A 21,794-nucleotide genomic window follows, 5' to 3' on the forward strand; every position below is an offset into this window, starting at 1 on the left:
TTTAATCATTTCTGTAGGCATCGATACCATGATTGCAGACAGCACTGGTAGCGTAGAGTAAAAAAGGTGTTTTGGCATCACCGGAGAACAGATCAATGCATGAGTGTCACAATAACATGATACAAGTCATCCACCCCAAAATATTCTGAATAAATGCAGCACTCTACTGAAATTACCAAAAACCTTGTGTATGGTCGGGAAGAAAAATGCATTCACATTTTAAATCTCTTCTCCAGTAAAATCCAAAATGTGTTAAAATAACATTACTTTTACCATGTAGTTCTTGGGACAGAGAAGGAAAAATAAGAGTCCTTAGCTTCTTCATTGACTCTAATCCCTATGGCATCACATATTCTCCAGTACTGCAGAGTCCAGGCTCACAGCTTACAACCTGCCTTTGAAATCAGGCTAGAAATCTCTTGCAGTATCTTTACTGTACCTAATAACATATATTTAGTCCTAGATATGTTAGCTGTGTGTCTTTTCAGTGCCTAGTCCTGACCTGACTGAGACCTTTGAACAGTGTAGGATTTTAGAATTGGGAGCAAGGAACGTGGAGTAGCTCAAATCTGCACACGAAACACAAGGTATTTTACTTCTGTGGATGTGACATGTGACAAAATTACAGTGAGGAGTTGCTGAATGTATGTAACTAAGTATGGTGGAGTGACTTTCTTTTTTTACATCTTTCAAAGGGTGGCAAATAACCTATCTTCCTGCTAGACTGCTGCCTGAGATGGATTAAAAGAGGACACAATTAGGAGAATGTGTTGAGAGTTTGCATCTTGAAACAGATAGGGTGGATAGAACATGTGCTGATGTTTTTGTTGTTATTATTAATTAATATAGTTATTAATTTGTAAAATCCTTCTCCTTTTATAGAGTCTGTTGTTGTTAAGCTTAAATTTTTTAAACTTTCAACAAAGATCAACTTTCAGTAGTCACATATTCACTAAGAGTTTAAACTGTGGTTCTATGAATCTTTGTCATAATCTATGGGGCTAGCACATAATTTGAGCTTTCCTGTGGTGTGAAAGTGTAAAGTGATTATGAAGTGCAATTGGTTGGGATCAATATAAGTATTTATGTGTTTAACTTATCATAGGTGTTGAAAAAACTGGAACAACGTAATTAAGAAAATGTCCAGCATATTAGATGGTCTGTACCCAGTTTTCTCCAAGAAACTGGGGTCTGAATGAAGTGTTTAAGTGTTCTTTTTCATGTATTTATGAAAATCTTAGAAAACGGGGGAGAATGTGTATTCATGCTTACAACCTTCTATAAATTTGTCATAACAAATACAGAAGGATGCAGGATTCTTGCTAGGATTCCCAGAGAAATCCTGCTTTCTTCTCTTGCAAACTTTCTTAGCATGAATGTACACACTAATAAACCAAATGTACTTGGATCTTTGTTCAGTGTAAATAGAAATTCTCAAAACTATAGCAACGTAGCTCTAATGACTCATTGAAAAGGCATTGTATCTATCAAAAAAACCACCAACCAACAAACCCCAACATTGGCTCCACTTGAAAGTTACTGGAAAGCACATTCATAGCTAATTATAAACAAATACTAGTTAACACTTTCAATAAAAAGAGGAAAAAAGCAAAAAGATTTAGGGCATAGACAAGCAGATGAAAGGATTTTTGTTGCCTTCCATCTGAGGTTACTCAGATGCATTCCTGTATTCAATTACCTGAGAAGATGTGATATTCCCTTAAGAGAGCAAGAGATCAGAAGGGATGACAGTTTTGTGCATCTTCTTACTCATAGCCCTTTGAAACTGCTTCAGCAGAAACAGCTTAAATTGCAACAGGGTTTGGGGCCAGACGGTGACTACAGACAGTAATCACTGGGTCAAGATCATACCACAAAACAACAACAAAATGTTCTGTAGGAATAAAGGCTCTAACAGGGAGTTCAAATGCTGTTTGAACAAGGTCTGCTTGGAATGATTTCTGAATCAGAACCAAGGTGTTGACTTGTTTTGTGACTGTGCTTATCTAGTACATTTGCACATAAAGATATCGGTAGTTCTTATTAACTCTTGGCTTTGAGTCTATTTTTCTTATGAAATTCCTGGTATTATTGCGTATTCAGTTTTAAGCTTAAATTTAAAAGTTTTAATGTTTTGTTTTGTTTTGTTTTTTAAGACATTATCATCATTAATTATACAGACCCAGTTTAAAACAGTTGTCGTAAGTCTTTGACCTCCAAGTTAGTCTTAGGTCAAATATTTCTTAAGATTTTTAAAAATTCTGGAAGACATGATAAAGAGGGAGATGTTGCACTTGTAAACAAAAAATTGCAACAACTGATAATATAGACAATAGACATTATACACAATATTTGTCTGTACAGAAAATAGTCCGTGCATACAGAAAATAAGGTATATTCATGTAAATGAAAAATCAGATCTAATGCAAAAGGTATAATGGTTAAATTTGGAGGAGACTAATATGGAAAGTTTATTGGACTGTGTCGAGGGTTAAGATTGCGGGGTGACAATAAAACCCTGGCAGATGTATTGTTAACCCCCTCTTCCCCCCCCACACTTCCCCCTCCCTCTCCCCCCTTTTCACTAAGGAGAGGCAATTGGGAGGAAAAGCAGCACAGAGTGAAGAGAGTTGGAAAAAATTAAAGATGTTTTACTAATGCTACTAATAAGAATAGAGAAAATAATACAAAATATACAAAACCAATCTTGAAAGTCTCAGCAACTGCAGAGCCGGCAACCAAAGTCCTGGATTAGACTCTGCAGCCAATCGGAGCTGGATTCAGTCTCTCACTAGGCCTCAGTTCGCAGGGACGACTAGCAAGGTCCTCTGCTAATGTCGGCCATAAGCAGAAGGGAAAAGGGAAAAGCACCCGAGATCCTCGTGATCTCCCACTTTTTATATGAAGTATTCACGTGAATGGAATGTTATACCCAGTTGGTCAGTTTCTTGGTCTCTTTCTTCTCGTCGCCCCTCTCGTGAGATGTCCATCCGTGCTTATCAATAAGTTTGCATTCCATTGCTAGGTTTACCAAAACATGTGTCTGGTTCTCCAGGAAAATGCAGTTAATATGAAAGCTTTAGCTGACAGGCAAATTCACTAAAAGAGAAACTTGTTTTTAGCAAAACCAAGACAGACTGAAAATGAGAAAGTACTTGGCAGTTTTCTTGGTTCATAGAGTGGCTTGATTCCTGCAGTGATTTAGTGTAATAGATCTGAAATGTCACTTGTCGTTGAGGTCAGAGGGGACAATTTGTCATCCAAAAATAGCTTTTGGTCATTTAATTTAATTTTCTAGGCCTCTTAAAGAATGAAGAAGAAGAAAAAAAATAAAACTGAAGAACTGTTTGCAGAAAAGTGAATTATATCGTTTCTCTAAAGACCATTGTTTTCTAGAATGTGCCGGTATACTTACATTCTGTTTTGTGAGATGCTTCAGATTTTCATAAATGCATAGATCACTTTATTATGGCTATTCATATATGTGCCTCTGCAAAAGTTTAAATGAAATCTTTGCAGGACTCTAATCTAAAAGAATTGGAAGAGCAAACACATGGAACAATGGCATGTATCATTCTGGAATGTAGGTAGTATATGCTGATAAGGACAGAGCTTTTGTGAATTAAGTTAATTAGGCTTTGTTTGTGAGGCCTTCTTGGAAAGCTCATTTGGAATTCCATGAAATCAGGTTTTGTGCCCCAATTATAAAACATCAAACAGTAAATGTAAGCTAATACAAAAAGTGATAAGGTAGAAATTAGAACATCTGATGTGAGTAAATTTTCAAGAAATACATATACCCTGTAGTTAAAATAATTGATTGAAGAGTCTTGGATATAGTACAGTCCTGCTTGGTAAGCAATGACGTAGGGAAGAAGGAATGTACTTGAATTTTTACCAAATATATCAAGTATTTAGGAAATACAGACCTTGCTCTAAAGGGAGACTATCTTTAAATAATCTAAAGGTATTTTAATGGAAAATGCAGGCAAAGGGTGGAACATCATCCAAAAGAAGGCATTAAAGATGTTTTCAAAAGAAAAAAGTGAAAAGATAATTAATCTAATATAAGTCGTATATAGTAGATAGGGCAGCTTTGCTCTATGAGGGGTCACTTTCACTCTAAAATGTTGTTTTTTTGATATGGCAATATTTTTTAGTATGACCTGAGGTTATTTTTCAACTATTTCCTTTTACATAGATTTTACAAAATATATATGCCTTCAGGATTATGAGAGCTGCATAAAAAGCCCTACAACATATTTAGTGTACGCAGGCAGAGGTATAAAACTAAGTTTTACCCCTGCTTCCTGCTGCATAATAGGAAATATAGGGACTAGTATTTCCTGATATGATATAGTCTTTAATAGATTTGGAACAATGTATTTGGAGGTGGTTTAGTAAGCTAGTGTCAAGGATCAAGAAAACCAGCTTTAGCAGGGATTCAAGAAAAAATGATGAATCAGTAAGATATGGAATATGTTATTTTGGAAAGATAACTGACCCAAGAGTGGGAGCTCCTACACTTGCCAGAAAAACCTGCAAGCAGTCACTGCAATGGTGAGCTGATGGATTCTGAATATATATGAAAGCGGATGTGGCTGCTGGATGACTTCTTTTAATGTTTTTCAAAGAAAATAAGACTTCCTGGTGTAATTTTGCTTCTTGAAGTTAGAGAGAGAAATTTTAGTGGCAGAATGGAGTGCTCAGCTGTGTTCAGCTGCTACGCTATCACTGGAAATGAACAATTCTCCTATCAGCCTTTGCCATAGTAGGATCAGTGTGGAGCAGGTAGAAAGTTTCTCCTTTTTACTTCACCTGCCAGAGGAATTCTCTTTTGTGAAAGGAAATACGCTTTTTCCCCAAGACTGCTCTCCAGAGGTGGACAGCTTTCAGCTGGTACTTAGCACTTAATTGATGCAGGCTACCAAAAAAGAAGAATGACAAACTGGTGCCTTTCAGGCACTCTCTTTGCAGTCATGATGAGCTTCAGAGGAAGAAGTGACTGTAAAGATGCATTATATTGAATGAAATGATAGAGTCTGATGCACTCTGAGACACTTCAACTGAATCTGTCATAACTTTGAATTTTTTTTTTTTTGTCCCCTACTCAAACAGGAAAAATGATTTGAAAGCATTTTACAAGTGGGGTGATTAGCACAGAACAAAATACCAATAAGAACTAATATCAGGTGATTATATTAGTGGCCAATTCCAGAAGTTATAGGAATCTCCATCTGCTTCAACATTGTATGCAGTCTATAGTGAGGCTTTTGTATTTTTGACAACAGGAGACCTTCTTCCCTTGCTGCTTAGATCTCACTGCATGTATTTGACGAGCCTTTGTCCACAGCTTTCAGGTGTTTACTGTATGCTAGTGCAAAAGGTCATCTGAATATTTTCTTTGGGCAGGGACAGATCTCTCAGTGTACCTTCCATATTTTCTTCTCTTTCACTGGTGCCACCTGTTGTCTGTTTTCATACCGTTCTTTAACTTTTTATGTTTAGAAAAACGAGAAAGCAAATGGATTGCAAGTCAGATTTACATGTGAATGATATCCTTTTAATAACATGAACAAGGGTTAGAAGTGTCATCATGTATTTGAAGCAAACTACAAGGGAATTCTGTTTTAGAGAAAATTCTTTCCTTGCAAGACTCTGTTTAACGCCAAGAGGCAACCTGATGCAGGATGAAATTTCTCTCTGGCAGTATAGTAGCTGCCTTATGCATATGTACTTATTACTTTTTCAAAAAATGCACCTGCATCACTCAGGGATTCTCAAGATTCTTTTCATTGTGTAATACCCATTCTCTATTAAATTATTAAAAGCACAGATACACAAAGTACTTTTAAAATTTTCTTTCTTCGTCTCTGGACCATAGTAAATTTCCTTTTTAATTGAACCAAACTTGTTCCAGAATGGGGACATTCTGATGTGCTTTGATATGCCTAGTATAATACGTTGAGCTAGCACTCTTTCAAAAAGTAAATTGTGAAATATTTTCTCCATTGTGGGTTGGTAAATAATTGTTTGTAAGCATGTGCAGAACGGATGAAATAAGGAAGAAAAAACCCAAAAGTAGACAGCTCAGATGATGGTATATCCCATCAATGCTGGAAATTACAAAAAGAGGTATATCTTACAAATATGATGCATGTATTAGAAGACTGTCCTAAGATGGAACATTCTACTCGCTATTTCCAAGTGTTGTTTAACAGAGAGGAGTCCAAATTACATTTTTTAGGTAATAGAATTATTTATTTTAAAAGTTGTATATGCAGATACTTAGTGGAAGTGTTAATGCCGAATTAGATATTGGATCTCCTTTCATCCAAGGACTTTGTGTGAAGTTTCTTCTCTTGCACCGTAAGGTTTTACAAGTCATACCTTCACTTTTGGGATTGAAGTATGGAGAGAAAAAGAAATATTAATAAAATTCTGTCAAAGCTGCCAGGTTTCACCTGGTTTCATATCCAAAACAAGACAAGGATTTCAAGAAAAACTGTAAATCAGCCCAGATACACTCAACACTGGGCCCAGGTTCACTCAAAAGAGTTGTGAGCCCTCACAAACCTTTTGAAGAATCTGGGTTGAGTTTCAAGTAAGTATTGAAACCTGTAATCAGGCGGGCTTCACGTGCTCTTGAATTTCCTTGAGAACATTTACCCAGCTCTCCCTCAAGTTTTCTGTGGTTTGCTAGGATTTTTTTCACTTTCAGCAAAACAATGATGGAGCCTGAGCCTTCAAGTAATTATTACTAAATATGATGTTTGCTGCTGAAAACATACAGGCACTGCTCACCCTACTCAGCAGACTACATTACTACTAATAAAAAACATTTGTAGCATCAGACATAGCTCTGATCTTTGTTCTGACTTGGGAAAGAATAAAGAAACTTCATTTGTGTACCTTTGCTACAGATTTCACGTATCTATTTTAGTGTTACTGTATGTTTGTAAAGTGCTGCTGATTGAAACTTATTGTATAATAACAGAAAAACAGTTATCTTGTTCTCTAATAATTCCATCACCTTTCTCATTTTTGCCAAATTTAAATTCAGGGTTTCCTTTTTAAAAGGTGATGTATCTATAATGTAGGCAAATCATTTTAATGAGTTATTATTGTAGAGCTACGTAGGGAAATTGGAATGAAAAAGAGCTTAAAGTTTTATTCCTCTTTTTTTTTTTTTTTTTTTTAGATTTCTGTATGAATTCTGTATTATTGACATTTGTTTCCAGGACAGTTCAGAGCCTCTTCATGTCCCAAAACCCACTGACTCTCAGGAATCCTAGAATTCTTCTAGCAAATTAGCAGGCCAGTACTCCAGCAGACTGAAAAAGGGTATCAAGTTCCAAACTAAAAAGCTTTAGCTAGAAAAGTGTGCGGATCTTAAATGGGATTTAAGTTGTGCTACCTGAGTGACTGTATAATCTCATCTAAGTAAGCACACATGCGCAGAGCAGATTGTTCTATCACACTGGTGCAAATATGCATATTCTTGTAGATTATGTGTATCAGAATACCCATCTAAGTTAAGTGAAATGGATACAAAATAAAGTGAGAGAACACATGGAAAATAGATTTTTTTTTTTTTTTTTTTTTTTTTTTTTTGTTCACCAATGTGTTGCAATAACAATTTGATATTTCTAATTTCCTTCACATGACAATCAAATGATGATTTCTTTCATATAAAAATCGAGTTTTCAATAGGGGCCTGCTACGATTCTGGTACTTCACTGAATGATGTGTGTATAGGGAGATGGGATTCCCAGCTATCAAGCAAGTTTTAGAAAAGCTGCAAAGCAGAATTCTTCCTGCTCTTCACTCAGCTTTTCCTCCTCTTGGTAAACCAGTTCCCGTATTTGTTAGGTTTTCAGAATAATTCTTTAAGGTGTGTTTTTAAGTGACTTTCATGACTTGGTTGTTTATATTACTGCAAAAGGGTATTTTTTTGTTTTCAAAACTTGTTGGATGTTTTTTTGTGGTTGCAGTTTTGGTTTTGTTTGTTTTGGTTTTATTTTTCTTTTTATGTTTGGTTTTGATTTTGGTGTGTTTGTTTTATTGGTTTGGGTTATTTGAGTTTTGCTTGTTTGTTTGTTTTTAATAGAGATAACAAATTTCAAGTAGCTTCGTGTGCTGGAGCTTTTTGTTTGGGTTTTTTTTCTTTCAGAATTGATGTACGTGAGGATATCCTCAGATGATTTCTATACATTTTATATGTGACATATTTTCAATGAACATTATCTTGAAACAACATATTTATCTTTCACCTTGTAGTTAATTCTTTGATTGTATTTTTACAGCTAAAATAGACCAGGAAAATGAAGAGAAGTCACTGACAGAAGCACATAAAAGGTAAGAAAGAACAATGCAGCAAAACCTTTCTATGAAAAACATGTTTTGGTAGAAGTTGCTCTAGTAGCCAGCATTATCGTATTTTTGAATAGTGAAAGAAATGCTCTCAAAAAAATATATTTATTTGTTGTCAATTTTAATTTGACAATTAGAAAAAAAAAAATGAAGGCATAGAGACACAAAGCCTACCTTTAGAGAAATATTGCACGTGACTTCTGTCTTTTGGAAAATACATGTACCATGTAAAAATAAATTCAGAATATACCATTTGGACTGAGGGAAAACTGTTCATACTACATCAGAATCATGGTGATTTGACAGATAAGTAGCATGTCCCAGACAACTATTATTCATTAGGTACCACTTCCTGTGCTTATAACATGTCCATTTCAAAATAAAGAATGGAAGTCTGATTTTTAATATACTAATGATACATATAATTAAATGTGACTTTCTTTGTAAAATTGCTAGTAGATGCTTAATTTTTTTTTTTTTTTTTTGGTGGCAAAAAGCAAAATACCTCATTAAATTTCATTACAGATGTGTACAATTGAAAGAGTTTTCAAAATTGGGAACCTCACTGCATTGCACAACTTGTGGTTTCTTCTGATTTTTTTTTGGCAGTGTTCTCCAGAAGCAGCATCTAAATGTGACAGATTTCTGTCTCTCCTAGAAAAAAATCAAAATGTGACACACACCATTTATAGTCCAGACTTAGCGAGACTGACAGTCTGTGTTTTGTTTCCTTTCACTAAAAATAGTATCTTCTTTTTGTAATAGCTACAACTGCCACTGGATATAAGCTAATGAATACATTCATTATATATTCCCAGAGCCAGGAAGCCTTTCAATAGGATTCCAGTAAAATACTACCAGTAAAATATTTCTAGTTCTTACTATGGTTTGTTAGCCATTCTGTGGCACTGATGCCCAAATATGCTACCTGCTGTAATGCCACAGTGCAGTTGACATCTTTCCTGGTACAGCACCATGTCTTCTGTCTATTCCCTTGGGCCAGTTACTAAAGACAGTGGATGTTCTTCTACCACAGGAAGGTCTGTTCTCACTTTTAAGGGCATGGTAGGTCCTTGAGTGGCAAAGCAGCGATGCAGGATCATGGTGGAAAAATGAAACAGAGTGAGAATTGCTTTGGCTTAGTATTGTACCTACTGCTTAAGTAAATGAAAGGCACTTCTGATGTTTCTTAGGTTTGTTTAACTGCTGAGTTACATAATTCTTATCCTTAAAAATATCTTTCACAATAAAACCTTGAGAGAAGAAACTGCTGTTAATGTGAGAGATTTTTATGATCTCTGACCACTGTTTTAAGGAAACTCTTTCTCCTGTGGAAAATGGATCAGACTACATGTCCAAAGCTGACAGATATCTAATGGGAAGGGGACTCTGCAATCTGTTCAGAAATCTTGTGACTTGTCACTGTCTTCTGGTGTCTAATTGACTCTCCATTCTCTCCCCCCACCCTGCCTTCTGACTGCACCAGAAACATCATATCAAAAACTTGCTATTGGTATATCTAGTATCCACAATGTGGGGGGAGAAAGCAAACTGCTCCCTGGATTCTCATTCAGCTTGGGCTGCTACTTCCAACTTGTTCCAATTCTTCCTTCTCCTTCTCTGCGTAGTTGCTTGTCAAAGAAGAAATTTGAGCTTCATTGTTCCTTTTTACTGTGGATATCTAGCAAGGATAACATCACATGCAAAACCTTCTGTAGAACACATGAGGAATTATGCTAGGACAACATTAGGGCAAAGTTATTTTTTACTATTATGTAGGCTACATTTCTCTTTCTTCCTTTTACCTTCCCACTGAAATTCTTTATCAGATAAGTGGTATTTGTTAAAATATTGAAGACAGCTTCATGGTATAGCTTTTAGTATTATGAGTATTTATTTCACAAAGATCCTTAGTAGGGCTTAGAAATAAAATGCTTGGTTTCTTTTTTGGCAGGGGGTGAGTGAAAAAAGACATGAGAGCTTAAAAAGCTAAATAAAAGATTAGTTACATTTGGCTAATCATAGGTACAACAGCAATGCTTAGGATGACTAGACAAGCAAGCAGCGCAAGGAGAAGTGATGGATTAGATGGAGCAAAATTAATGTGATTAATGTGCTTGGATTTTCTTTTTTGAAGCAGATAACTTTAGCCCAAGTTATAAAGCTGATATCTCCATAAAAATACAAAAGCCTGAAAAAAAAAAAAAAAGCTCTTGCAGCAATAACAACAAAAATGTTTCTAAAATGAATAATGATTTGGGGAAAATGCAGCAATGTGTATTTTAGAAAAGCTCAATTGTGCAATAGATGAGCTGAAATGGAAAGTTAATCTTCCACACAAAATAAAGACAAAGAAAGTGGAATGTCTGCTCCAGGGACTCCATACAGTGTATAGCTGTTCATTTGTCACAAGTGAGAAAATGTTTAATCGCTTTTGAGATGATGTATTCTCTCTTTATTTATCGTGTTTAGTGACTTTAAGAGTGTCAGTATGTAAAGTGTTTATCCAAGGAATGGATTTCTGGCACATGGATAAAATGAAAAGTGAAATGTTTAGCTCGCAACAGGCATATGTTCCAAGATCTTTCTGAGTAAGTATCCTGAGATGAGAAGAAAGCACACAGGTCTGTGTTTATCTAGCTTACGCAGGCAGACAAGGAAGGCTCCAGCCTGGTATTAACACTGAAGTGACATGGAATGTCTTCACCAAACCCCAAACAATTACATCATTCCCTTAACAATATTGATAAAGTGTAATAAAAAAGAACCTGGCACTTTCCAATTAGATCCTCATTGCTAAATACTTGAGAAACTGTGAAATACTTGACAAGTTAAAGTAAAAACCACTGTTTAGGGGGGAGGAGAAAGAAGTAAAAGAGGAGAAAGAGGGGAGTAGGAGGGAAAGAGATGCTTCTATATTTTAGAATTAAAATTTTAGAATTTTAGATTATGTCCTTGTCCCAAGATGCATAGCTATATGTTCAATTCACACAGTCGTATATAATATTTAAATTTTATAATTAAAATTTATCTCCTTTCAAAATTGGGAAGTACATTTTCCATGGAGGAACAAATACATTCTCTGATTTCTGTATTTTCATTTCCTTAGTTTAATATATCTGTAATCTTTCATTATGTGACTTTTTTAAAAACAGGAAGAAAAAATCAGAAGCACTATTGTTTCCAGGTATACTTAATAAAATTTTAGAATGAGCTGGAGTTTGATCACGCTATCCACAGCAAGTAAGAACCAAGATTGCATCAAAGTTATTGTCAAAAGCAATATGATCACTGATGTCTTGTTTACCATGCTAGGATGAAAGCCAATTGCAACAGCAGCAATGAGACCTTGCTGATTTATAATCAGAAAGCAGCTAGTTACTTCTCCTCTTGCCCTTCACTCCTGAAGAAGCAACAACTGTACCACCTGACTACAATTACCAGAAATAGCATTCAGTGAAGCTGAAGATCCTAATTCTCTACCTCGGTACCTCAATTCAGCTTAATGGCTATGAAGGAACAGGATGTAGCTTTATTCCTTTCTTGTAATACCTTACCCAGTATTAAATCCTGATCTCATTGGAAGGCTTCCAGATTAGGGTCCTTTTTTAGAAGAAAATAAATCCAGACTGTAACACTGATCTTTCTTCCACTGAAATAGTTAAGATCTTTTTCTTCCCCTCTACCTGCAATGATTCATCTCTTCTTGGAATAAGACCTTGGGAATCATTCACAAATCAAACTGGAGATGTTTGTTTTAGACCTGAGACACAGTCAGATGATTTTCAGTTCTTCCTGCTATCTCTCAGTCAAAGAATGAAGCATCAAATTCTAAATATCAGTGCAGTACCTCTGAAAATTGCTCAGTTTATGTTTAGTCATAGTGCACTCCTGTAAGTGACAATGTATGCTGAGAATCTCTTAAGAAGGCTATAGATTCTTTGATTTCTGATATTTCAGATAGTTTAACCCTGCTTGAAGTGAAAACATAGGCCACTAATGCAACAGTCCCATATAATGGTGGCTTGATTTGGGGGGAAACTGTTAACTCATTTTTCCTGCTGTGATGCCTGACGAGGGCTGGATAGACAGAAATGCTACTCACTCTCACAGCTTTGTGTACCTCACTGATTTTTCAAATCTGAGAATATAATATGTTCTTTAGTAAGTCTCAACAGAATATGATATGTATTTGTTTCATAAAAAGCCAAACATAGTACTTTCTGTCTTCTGACGTATCAACTCAGGAATTTAGGATGTGTGTGGCTGGGTATGGAACACTCATCTTCCTGTTTCAGGATATTTTTATTTGGTTTATTTTATAATTTGCTCCCGTTACTTGCATATTCTGGTGATTTTTAGGCTTTTAAGTGCTTCCTGAGTGCAGCCCCCGAGGCACCTTTTCTGTTTTCAGGACTTTTAATAATCCATTTAGTAATGTGTTGCTGCTTTCTTTGCTGTAGCAACAAATTACATTAATTTTGAAGAGAAATGTTTACCTTTAAATTCCCTGCAAAAAAACACAACACTCTTCACAGACTTCCATTGACTTCACTAAACGTGAAACTTGTGAGGAACAAAGCTTTACACCTGCTTATGAGCTGACAAGTTGATGACACTTAGAGAAATAGCAGACAGTATGGTACAATGGCACTGCTGAAAAGCAACACCTAGAAATGTAGCACGTAAGTCTGGTAATCCTTTAAAACAGTAAATGTTCCTCCCACCTCACTACCCTCCACACAATGGTTGGATTGTTTCCAAAAGTGAACTGTAAAGTTAAAGTGAAAATTGAGTTAATGATTGAAATAAAGTGGTGAAAAGCTCAGAATGGAGAAAGGTATGTAGTTAAAAAAACAAAACAAAACAAAACAAAAAAAAAGGAAACAAAAACACCAAAAAACAAAGCAAAAAAACAGCACACTTTTAACTGAAAGACAAGAATATGTGGTTGGACTCTGTCTTTCACTACTCTTTGGCCACTCATCCTTTGTTGGTTCCGTTGCTGTTAGGTCCTTCTTCTCTCTGTGTGGGTCCTAGCATGCAGACTTGAATTGCTCATCATAATACATTCCAGACTGTAGGTATACATTAGCTGCATCAGCGAGAAGTAAATACTTGGTGAGCAAAGGAAATGTGTATAGAAGCAGCTCACAGACTGATAAACAGATTGGATCATTCTAGTTTAGTATCCTGTCTCTCACAAAATATCAGGGCCTGTAAATATGTGGTAATGGAAAATTAGCTGGTGGTTTAGTTATGTCAGAGGGTCTCTTCTGAAATATGGGTAATCGATCTTTCACTGAAATATGAAGTCTTTGTCCTTTTCTGAAAACATTTGCCAAATGGCTGCAAGTCCTTAACCACTTACATGATTGATTTTTGTCTGTAAGAATCTTTTATTTTGAAGATCTTGGGTTGCTTGCTTAAAAATTTATTGTGTTTTATTAGTTTTAAATTAGTTTGCATTTAATGACATTCACTTTTAGTATGAAAAAAATTGTAATATAATTTTTAACAGACTGTGATACAATTCAGAAATCTAATATTCTGCAACTTAAACTCACCTTTATGCAATTTATTCTACAGTTTACATAGACAACTTATTCTTAGATCTTACAGTAAAAGATAAAGGATATTAGTTTAAGGTGCAAATACAGTTACAGACTTGATAGCAATACAGCTAAGTAACACCCTGCTAACATTATAATTGAAATAACTGGGGTCTAATCATACACAAAACTGATGTTAAAGCATTCAATGCAGGATTGAAAAAAAATAAGAGAAGAATCACATAGCTTTTAAAATTAATGAAAAAAAATACTGAAATTAAAATCTTTAAATGTGGCACCTTGTTTTCACCTCCAGTTTATGTCCAGCAGGTGGTTTCACTGAGCAATCCTCAAAAATCCAAGATATGCCTCTTGAGCTGTTACAACTGAAGCAAAATGCTTGTGTGCATGAGTGTAAGTGTGATTAGCTCCAGTGCCTCGCCATTGTGCATCAGTTTCTGATTATGTTCAGTGGGGTTTTTTTCATCATATTTTCTACCTGAGCTGTTTAGTTAGATTGTACCCTAAGACATACATAGTACAGTGTTTTCATTTGCAATGATTCTAACTTGAAAGTGGAAAACATTTCTGCTTTTTCTCTCTTATATTGACTTGCCAGTACAGTTGTTGCTTTCTTCCTTGCCGTATTTTAAGATTTACTTTACAGATTATCATATTATATTGCTGTTGTCATGTGTATGCAAATAAAAAAGCAGAATGGATGTGGCTTAATTAGGTCATAATTACATTAACTCATCTGGGAACTATCAAGTAATAACTTATACAATATAGGTTATTCCTTTCATTATAATTTCCAGCTGATGAAAGGCTGCCATCAGCCCCTCCATAAACAGGCCTTTCCTCAGCCTACTGCTGAAACCCCACTGTGCTTCTCATATACAAACATTAAGGGACAAGGAAAAAAAGTTTTGCCTCTACTCTTCCTCAGCCTTGTTGCCTTGTGTCTTGTCATCCTTAAAAAAGCTAGATCCTGAAACAGCATCAGTGTGCAAAAACTCTTCTGCACTCTGTCTTGAAGTCTTCTCGTGGGAGAAGTTCCACCCACTTCTTTTCTCAACTGAAAGACACTTCTACCTTAATCAGTATGTAGAGAAGGTAATAGTTCCTTCTTCACTCCAATGGAAACAACTAGGGCAGCAGTCACCCCAGACCAGAAACACCACAAAGACTTTGTGTAATTCTTGGAAGGGATGGGAACAGCTCCTCCAGACATGTGTTCTTAGTCCAAAGCAGGACGGTTTATTTAGCTTTGCTTAGCTGTGTATTGTTGCTTTGCATATCCAAAGTAATACAGTCATTTATTATAATCTTTCTATCAATTCCAATTTTGTTGTAATTGACTCTAAGAATATGAAATCCCCCATGAACGTTTTTGTGTTCTCCAAAGGCTGGATTTCTTCTGTTCACACTTGTGCTGGCTTTTGATGATTGCAGGGAATCCTGTGTTCATGCATGTTAAGGAGAGAGCTCTTGTTTGTTGAATTAAGTAAGAATGCTCTTCAGAGCAACCCCAAAAGGTTAAGATGAAACAGCATCACAAAACATTTAAAATGCTAGGAGATTTGATAATACCCAATATTTCAAAGCAATTTTATCCTATGATTTTCAAAGAAGAGAAACTGAAACCTAAGTTTAACTTAGCACCAAAATAGAATGAGCACATGACAATACTTCCAAACAGACCTGGATATTCATTTCACTTGTTATTTTTAGAGTGTGTTTCTGTAAATGCACATGTATAAAATTTAATCTATGCTAGATTGTATTCTCAGACTGTGAGTTAATATTATACATACATGAAATCTGGCAAAGGATCTGTGTGGTTTCTGTCTAGATGTCTAAATAATCTGCTCTAGGTGTAAGGCAAATTACTTATTTTGTTATATAACTCCAACCTTGACCATGCATGAATTTCAGTTATAAAAGTGAGCCATACCATGGGAGCAGGCAGATTACAAGTCTGAGGTTGACATGGATAAATCGAGAAAATATAATAGAACTTTTAATGCAATATTTAGTACACAACGGTTACATTACCTTCATACATAATTATAACCTCTTTAAGTAATAGTGATTGCTCAGAAGGCCTCTGTTGAATTAGACAGTGCGGATGAGGTGTGTTAATAGAAACATATGGAGACAAGTTGGGCTTCAACATGAGGCATTTTGATGTTTCTTACAGCGCTGAGGCTGGCAGCTTGCATGTCAGATCACTGCTGTTGAAATTCATTCTACCACTGTATCCTGTGTCTACTGGCACCCTATTATTTCTTCAAATTCAACTGGCTGAGGGTCATTTAATATGTTTGAAGCTCATATGTTAATCTTTTTGAGAGAAAAAATAGTTTTCTCTTGGATATGTTACTGTGCCTGGCTTTCTCATGCACACAATTACATGACATTGTTTTATGCATGTTCATATTGTATTATATATGCCCAGTTTAGCACAGAGCTACCCATGTGTCTACATAACAGCTTAGCTGGGATACATGGACATGATATCCACACTAACATAAGATTCAAAGCATTAAAATCTGAGGAAGAGAACCTACATATTTATGCAAAGTATGCAGATTACAGTGGATTGCAGCTAACACCAACACATCAAGGGAGTTGTAAATACCTCAAGCCAAATTTTTGCGAGAAAGTTTAAACCACTTTAAAATTGTCTTTTTAAAATGAAAAGAGAAACCACATGCAAATTAAAAATACATTAGAAAATTCCTGCTAAAAAATCTTTGCTTTACAAAGACATAAAGCAAAAATATGTAAATTGTGCATTTGTGTTACTAATCAATGTGCACAGTGGATAATATTGATCATTGTTGATGAAAATTAAAGTTGTAAAGTATTCCTAGTATTGGAGGGGTGTCAAAATTCTCGTGAGCAAGGCAGACTGGCCAGTCGAAAGATAATTCCCTGTTCTTCATGTTGGGCGTTTCCCGTCGGGAAATAATGGGAACTCAAGATAGAGTAATTTTTATTTTTTGTTGATTAAGCTGTAAAACACTTGATTAAGCAATAAAACGCTTTTCAGTTTAATATGAATTTACAGAAGGCAAGGGACTACAGATGAGGGAGATGACTTAGGATCCAAAACATTGCAAATCTTTGGCAGGTTTTTTTTAGAGGAAAGGAAAAAAAGTCTCTTGAGACCTTTGTTTTCTAGGGAAGAATATTACAAAATATGTAGTTGCACAATATAGATTGGCGAATGAAAGAAGAGATTAAGAATTCTGGCATCTGACTTGAGCTGGCATATTATCTCTCTTTTTTTTTTTTTTTTTTTTTTAACATAATAAAGATACTTTTCTTCCTTAAAAACAAAAAAATAAAAGGGGAAGGAGGGAATTAACCCAATAAATTCCCTACCAGCATTTAAGTACTAGACATTTTAGATGAACTTATGCTTATTTTTTATGTTTTCTAGCTTCTAATTGTGCAGGACAGGGGAAAGCATTCAGAAGAGGCAATGATATTTAATAATAAAAGGTGAAGAAAGTGATATAAAATTGTAGTACAGAGAGGAGTGTCAACAAAATATGTCAATAGAAAATTAGAGGCTTTTTGGGATGCTGTGCATAATAAATTTCCTCACAGTCTTTTGCTATCTCAATAACCAGGATGCTGGTTCTGTTTAATTTTATATAATTTTATGTGACTTTGTTGACCTGTTTGGTATTCTGTCCTAAAACTAACTCTTGTTAATGCTTTGAGATGTTGAAAACACAAGGAAAATACATACAAAGTCTTTTCCTCTGTATAAAACAAGAATGAATATGACAGTTCATACGGTTAGCTTTTCCAGGAGGCAAGTACTGTTACCTAGAGACTGTGCTCATCTTCCCTATGTAGTTATCAATTCAGGATCAGCACTCTGAACAGGCTTATAGGTCTGCCAACCCAGATTAACTGTAACTCACATCAGGTTTAAAGTAGTAAGAGGCACATAAAGTTTTTTGGGTTTTTTCCACTCTTTATTTCTCTTTGTGCTGGTTTGACTGAAAATGGGTTAATTTTCTTCATGCAGTTAGAAACCCTTTTCATAGCTAACATGCTCATTATTTGGACTTAGTTTGAGAACAAGAGATAAAAACATTAGCTCTGTGTTGGGGTGTTAATTGCTCTCGTCTGAGAGCCAAGGACATTCTGAGCACTCTGCCCAGAGGTGTGAGGCAGCAGGGGCAGAGATGTGGCAGAGCCCAACTGACATCCAGATTGATCAACAAGAGTATTCCATCTCATTAGCGTCATGCTAATCATTTAAGGGGAGTTGGAACCTTCCAGTTTGCTCTTCTGCTTTATCTTCCTTGCTCTTGCTATCGAGCTGGGGGAGTTCAGTCGGGACATTTAGCTCAGCCTTTTGCCATCCTGTAGACACCTCTGGCCTTTTCTGTCTTTTTCATCTTCTTCTCTTCTGCTGTCTCTCTGGGATCGTCTTTGGAACCAGCTGTGGCTTTCTGGGACTGGCTGCTCAGTTGTGGACAGAGCTTGTGAGGAATTGCCTTGAATCTCTTTTATTTCTATTTAATATATATTTATTTACTAGTAGTGTATTAGTATTTTGTTATTTTATTAAACTGTGTTTATCTCAATCCGAGTTTCTCCCTTCTCTCTTGATTATCTCCCCTGTTGGGGGGATGAGAGAAGGAATGAGTGAGCGGCTGTTGTGGCTGTATTGCTAGCTCGGGTTAAACCATGACACTTTTGGAAGACTGTGTTAATTTCTAATTTTTATTTGTGACTTTAATAAAACTAAAATGTACCTTAACAGCTCCTCCCTGACTTAGAACTGCTTCTGAAACACAGCAGCTTCACAAAACTAACACAGTACCATGAGTAAGACTACCTGTTCTTAATCTCAAATGTACATACAGAGGTGATGCTTAACAATTTATAAAACCAAACCCAAATAGTCAAGAATATCCAGGTTAGAACTTCAAGGAAAATATACAATCTGTTAAACAGTACAGAATCTCTCCTGCAGAACTGTAGAAACATTTTTTCTGCTTCTAAACCCATGTTGAACAAACCTTTACTCTTGCAGGTGATTTGGTTTGCTGTGTGTGGAAACCACGTGCATGAATGTTTCTGCATGTGTTCATTATTTCTCAAAAAGGTCAGGCAGGGCACATCTGTACCTATGGTTACTTTGCTATTTATTTGGCCATGGAAGGCTGATCAAATGATGTTGACATGAAATGACTGCTATCCATTGCTTAGTATTGTTGTGTTGTTGATTTGCCTCCTGATTGCCATTTTTTTGAGCAGAAGTAGTATTTTTTGTAGTTGCCAGCTGCTCTGTTGCCTCTCCCTCTCTTTTTGCTTGACCCACTGCATACATTCACATACATTCATGCTTGCGTACAAATATATGTTGTACATATTTATAAACTGGCCAATGCATTGCACACAGCAGACATGAATTGGAATCATTGTCTGCAACAGCTTGCTAGGTGGCTTCAGAATGGAAAAAAAAAATTAAATAATCCATAGCTGCTCTTAAAATATTCCTAATGGATCAGATCTATTAGCTAGAAATGCTGTCAGTGAGTCATTAGTTATGTGAATGGCTTCTTTTTTTCTCATGTGATTAAATTTGGTTTGGCTGTTAGTGCATTCATTCCTTCGTTCCCTCCAAATAGAAAAATCATTTACATAGTCTCATAGTTGTACACAAGGGAGCACACAGAAAAGTCCAGTGATTCATTCATCAGATTTCCAGATTTGAGTAAGCTGTGAGTTCAGTTGTCTTAGTATGCAGTAATTTTTCTGAATTACACAAACACTTGAATGAAGGAAATCAGAAGATAAAAAAAAAGATAAAAAGAACTAACCATCTTGCATGATCTTATTTCCTTACTTACTTGTCAGGGTTGAGCAACTCTGCCATTATTTTGAGAGATTTCATGTTATTTAATTCTCCTTTAGGGCCAGCATGAGTGATATGAAACCCAGCCTGAAATCTGTTTAAAAGAATTCTGGCTTCTGCCATGTGAGGATAAGACAGTGGTGTGAACATCACTCCCTTATTTTTAATCATACTTGAAAAGTCAGGCTGTTTGAACCGAAGCCAGTGACCTTCTTTACCTTTTTTAATCCCTGAAAATAACTCACATGCCCTCCTTTCCCTCTTCCATGACTGCTATCTCTTCTCTAATGCACATTGTTTTCTTTAGAGACACTTGCTAAGAGTACCGACAACCTTTTCACTTGAGAAATGGACACTAAACAAGCTTTGCAATACCTGTTTGGTAATAAATGTTTCATTTTGCAGATAGGTGGAATGAAATTCAGTGGTCAGATGGGTTTCCCGAGGCTGTATGATACAGAAATTAATTTGGTTATAGAAACAACAGCCTCCTGAACTTTAGTCCCTTATTTGACTCAAAATGTCTGTGTGCCTGTGCATATAGTCAGGAACAGTATCAATGATGTTTGTAGATGTTTTGTTTTAAAGTCCGCTGAAGGACCAACAGGAAAATTTGCATGGGCTGCCCCACTGGAAAGCACCAGAGAAAAGGTACTTGCTGCCTGGATGAAATCTGAAAGGATGATATCTAGTCTTGGGGTTATGGCAATATCACCCAAATTTCTCTTTGTATTTAAAAGGTGTGTCCCCTCCTGGAGTCAGCTTTGAGATATGTCTAGTTTGTCATACATAAACATTTCCAAATCAGATATTTAAAGAGCATGGTAATAAGAGGATTTATTGCTGTGTATGTTTTATTATTTGATGCATGTGGATTCACTTTATTTGCTTTGTGTTTCATGTGTGAGTTATGCCACTTTGTCTTGTACTACAAAAGTGACAGAATCAAATGTATAGCAAGCAGGTTTCCATATGTCTTCGAAATGTACTCTGAGAGACGTAACTGCTAAATAAGGGGAGACCTCTCTGGTTGAAAAATGTATGGTAACTGTCTTGACCGTTTGATCTGTACATATAGAAGAAACACTTGATTCATGGAGATTTGTGCCTTGAAGCCTTACTGCATTGCAGCTGATGTCTTGAGCATTGTTACCAGTCATTAGAAAGGTGTGACATATTAACAATGACAACCTGGTATGCTGCTGCTGCTTCACATTTCACAAACAGCTTATTTCCCTTACCTCCCAAAGTAACTGCCAGGGAGGCAAGCAACCTGGCTGAGCATTTCTCTTCTCTCTATAAACCTGGAAATTAAGTTATAGCTGGTAGACACATCTGTATGCATGTGTAAGGTTGTACTAGTTAAAGAAGTTGTTCTCAAAGATTTTTTCAGTCACCAGAGGAAAAGACAAAGACATTGGCTATCTTCTTTTGCTCCCAAAGGATAGTTGGAATAATAGAAGAGTAATGGAAGCCTTTGCATCTCCAATAAATGTTCATGCTGTTAATAATTTTTTTTGAGCTTTCTCCTGTACAGTATGGATTCCATTTTGTCTAGACTTGCTATTTCTTGGGATGTTTTCCTGTGAGGGAATTCTAGCTTGTTACCTTGTATTTCAAAGTGTTATTTAGGATGGCAGTTCACTATCAAATTCTTTTCACGTTATTGTCATTTGCAGAATGGTTTGAAGACACGTTTCTCAGAACAATGTTTCTTATTTGAACTTCTATTGTTTCTATGTTTTGTAAATCATTAATGACCTTCATTCAAAGAGTTTCCTTAAAAATAAGCCACTGACTCAGCTGATGCCTCCAGATTTCTCTCTTGTCCTGTATTCCTCATGTTCCTTCAAAAATATTGCTAGGTCATTCTGAAAAATAAAATGAGCCTTTTATATGATTCCCCCACTAACCAGCTCCAGAGCTATAAGTCTGAGGGAAGGGGCTGGGAAGAAAACCAAAAGATCTCCCTGATA

General features: G+C 35.9%; 1 protein-coding gene across 4 annotated transcripts in view; it reads left to right on the plus strand.

Moving 5' to 3' along the window:
- FMN2 (formin 2) overlaps nucleotides 1-21,794 on the plus strand; it is a 182,188-nt gene that overhangs the window by 139,916 nt on the left and 20,478 nt on the right. For all 4 annotated transcript variants that reach the window (XR_010471507.1, XM_065057829.1, XM_065057828.1 and 1 more), the window contains exon 16: nucleotides 8,307-8,358. Coding sequence is in view for 3 of the 4 variants with exons in the window: in XM_065057829.1 (XP_064913901.1) it covers nucleotides 8,307-8,358 (52 nt within the window). In the remaining variant the exon portion in view is untranslated. The remainder of the gene's footprint in view (nucleotides 1-8,306; nucleotides 8,359-21,794) is intronic.

The sequence above is a fragment of the Columba livia genome, chromosome 3 (genome assembly GCF_036013475.1).
Source record: "Columba livia isolate bColLiv1 breed racing homer chromosome 3, bColLiv1.pat.W.v2, whole genome shotgun sequence".
NCBI lineage: Eukaryota > Metazoa > Chordata > Aves > Columbiformes > Columbidae > Columba > Columba livia.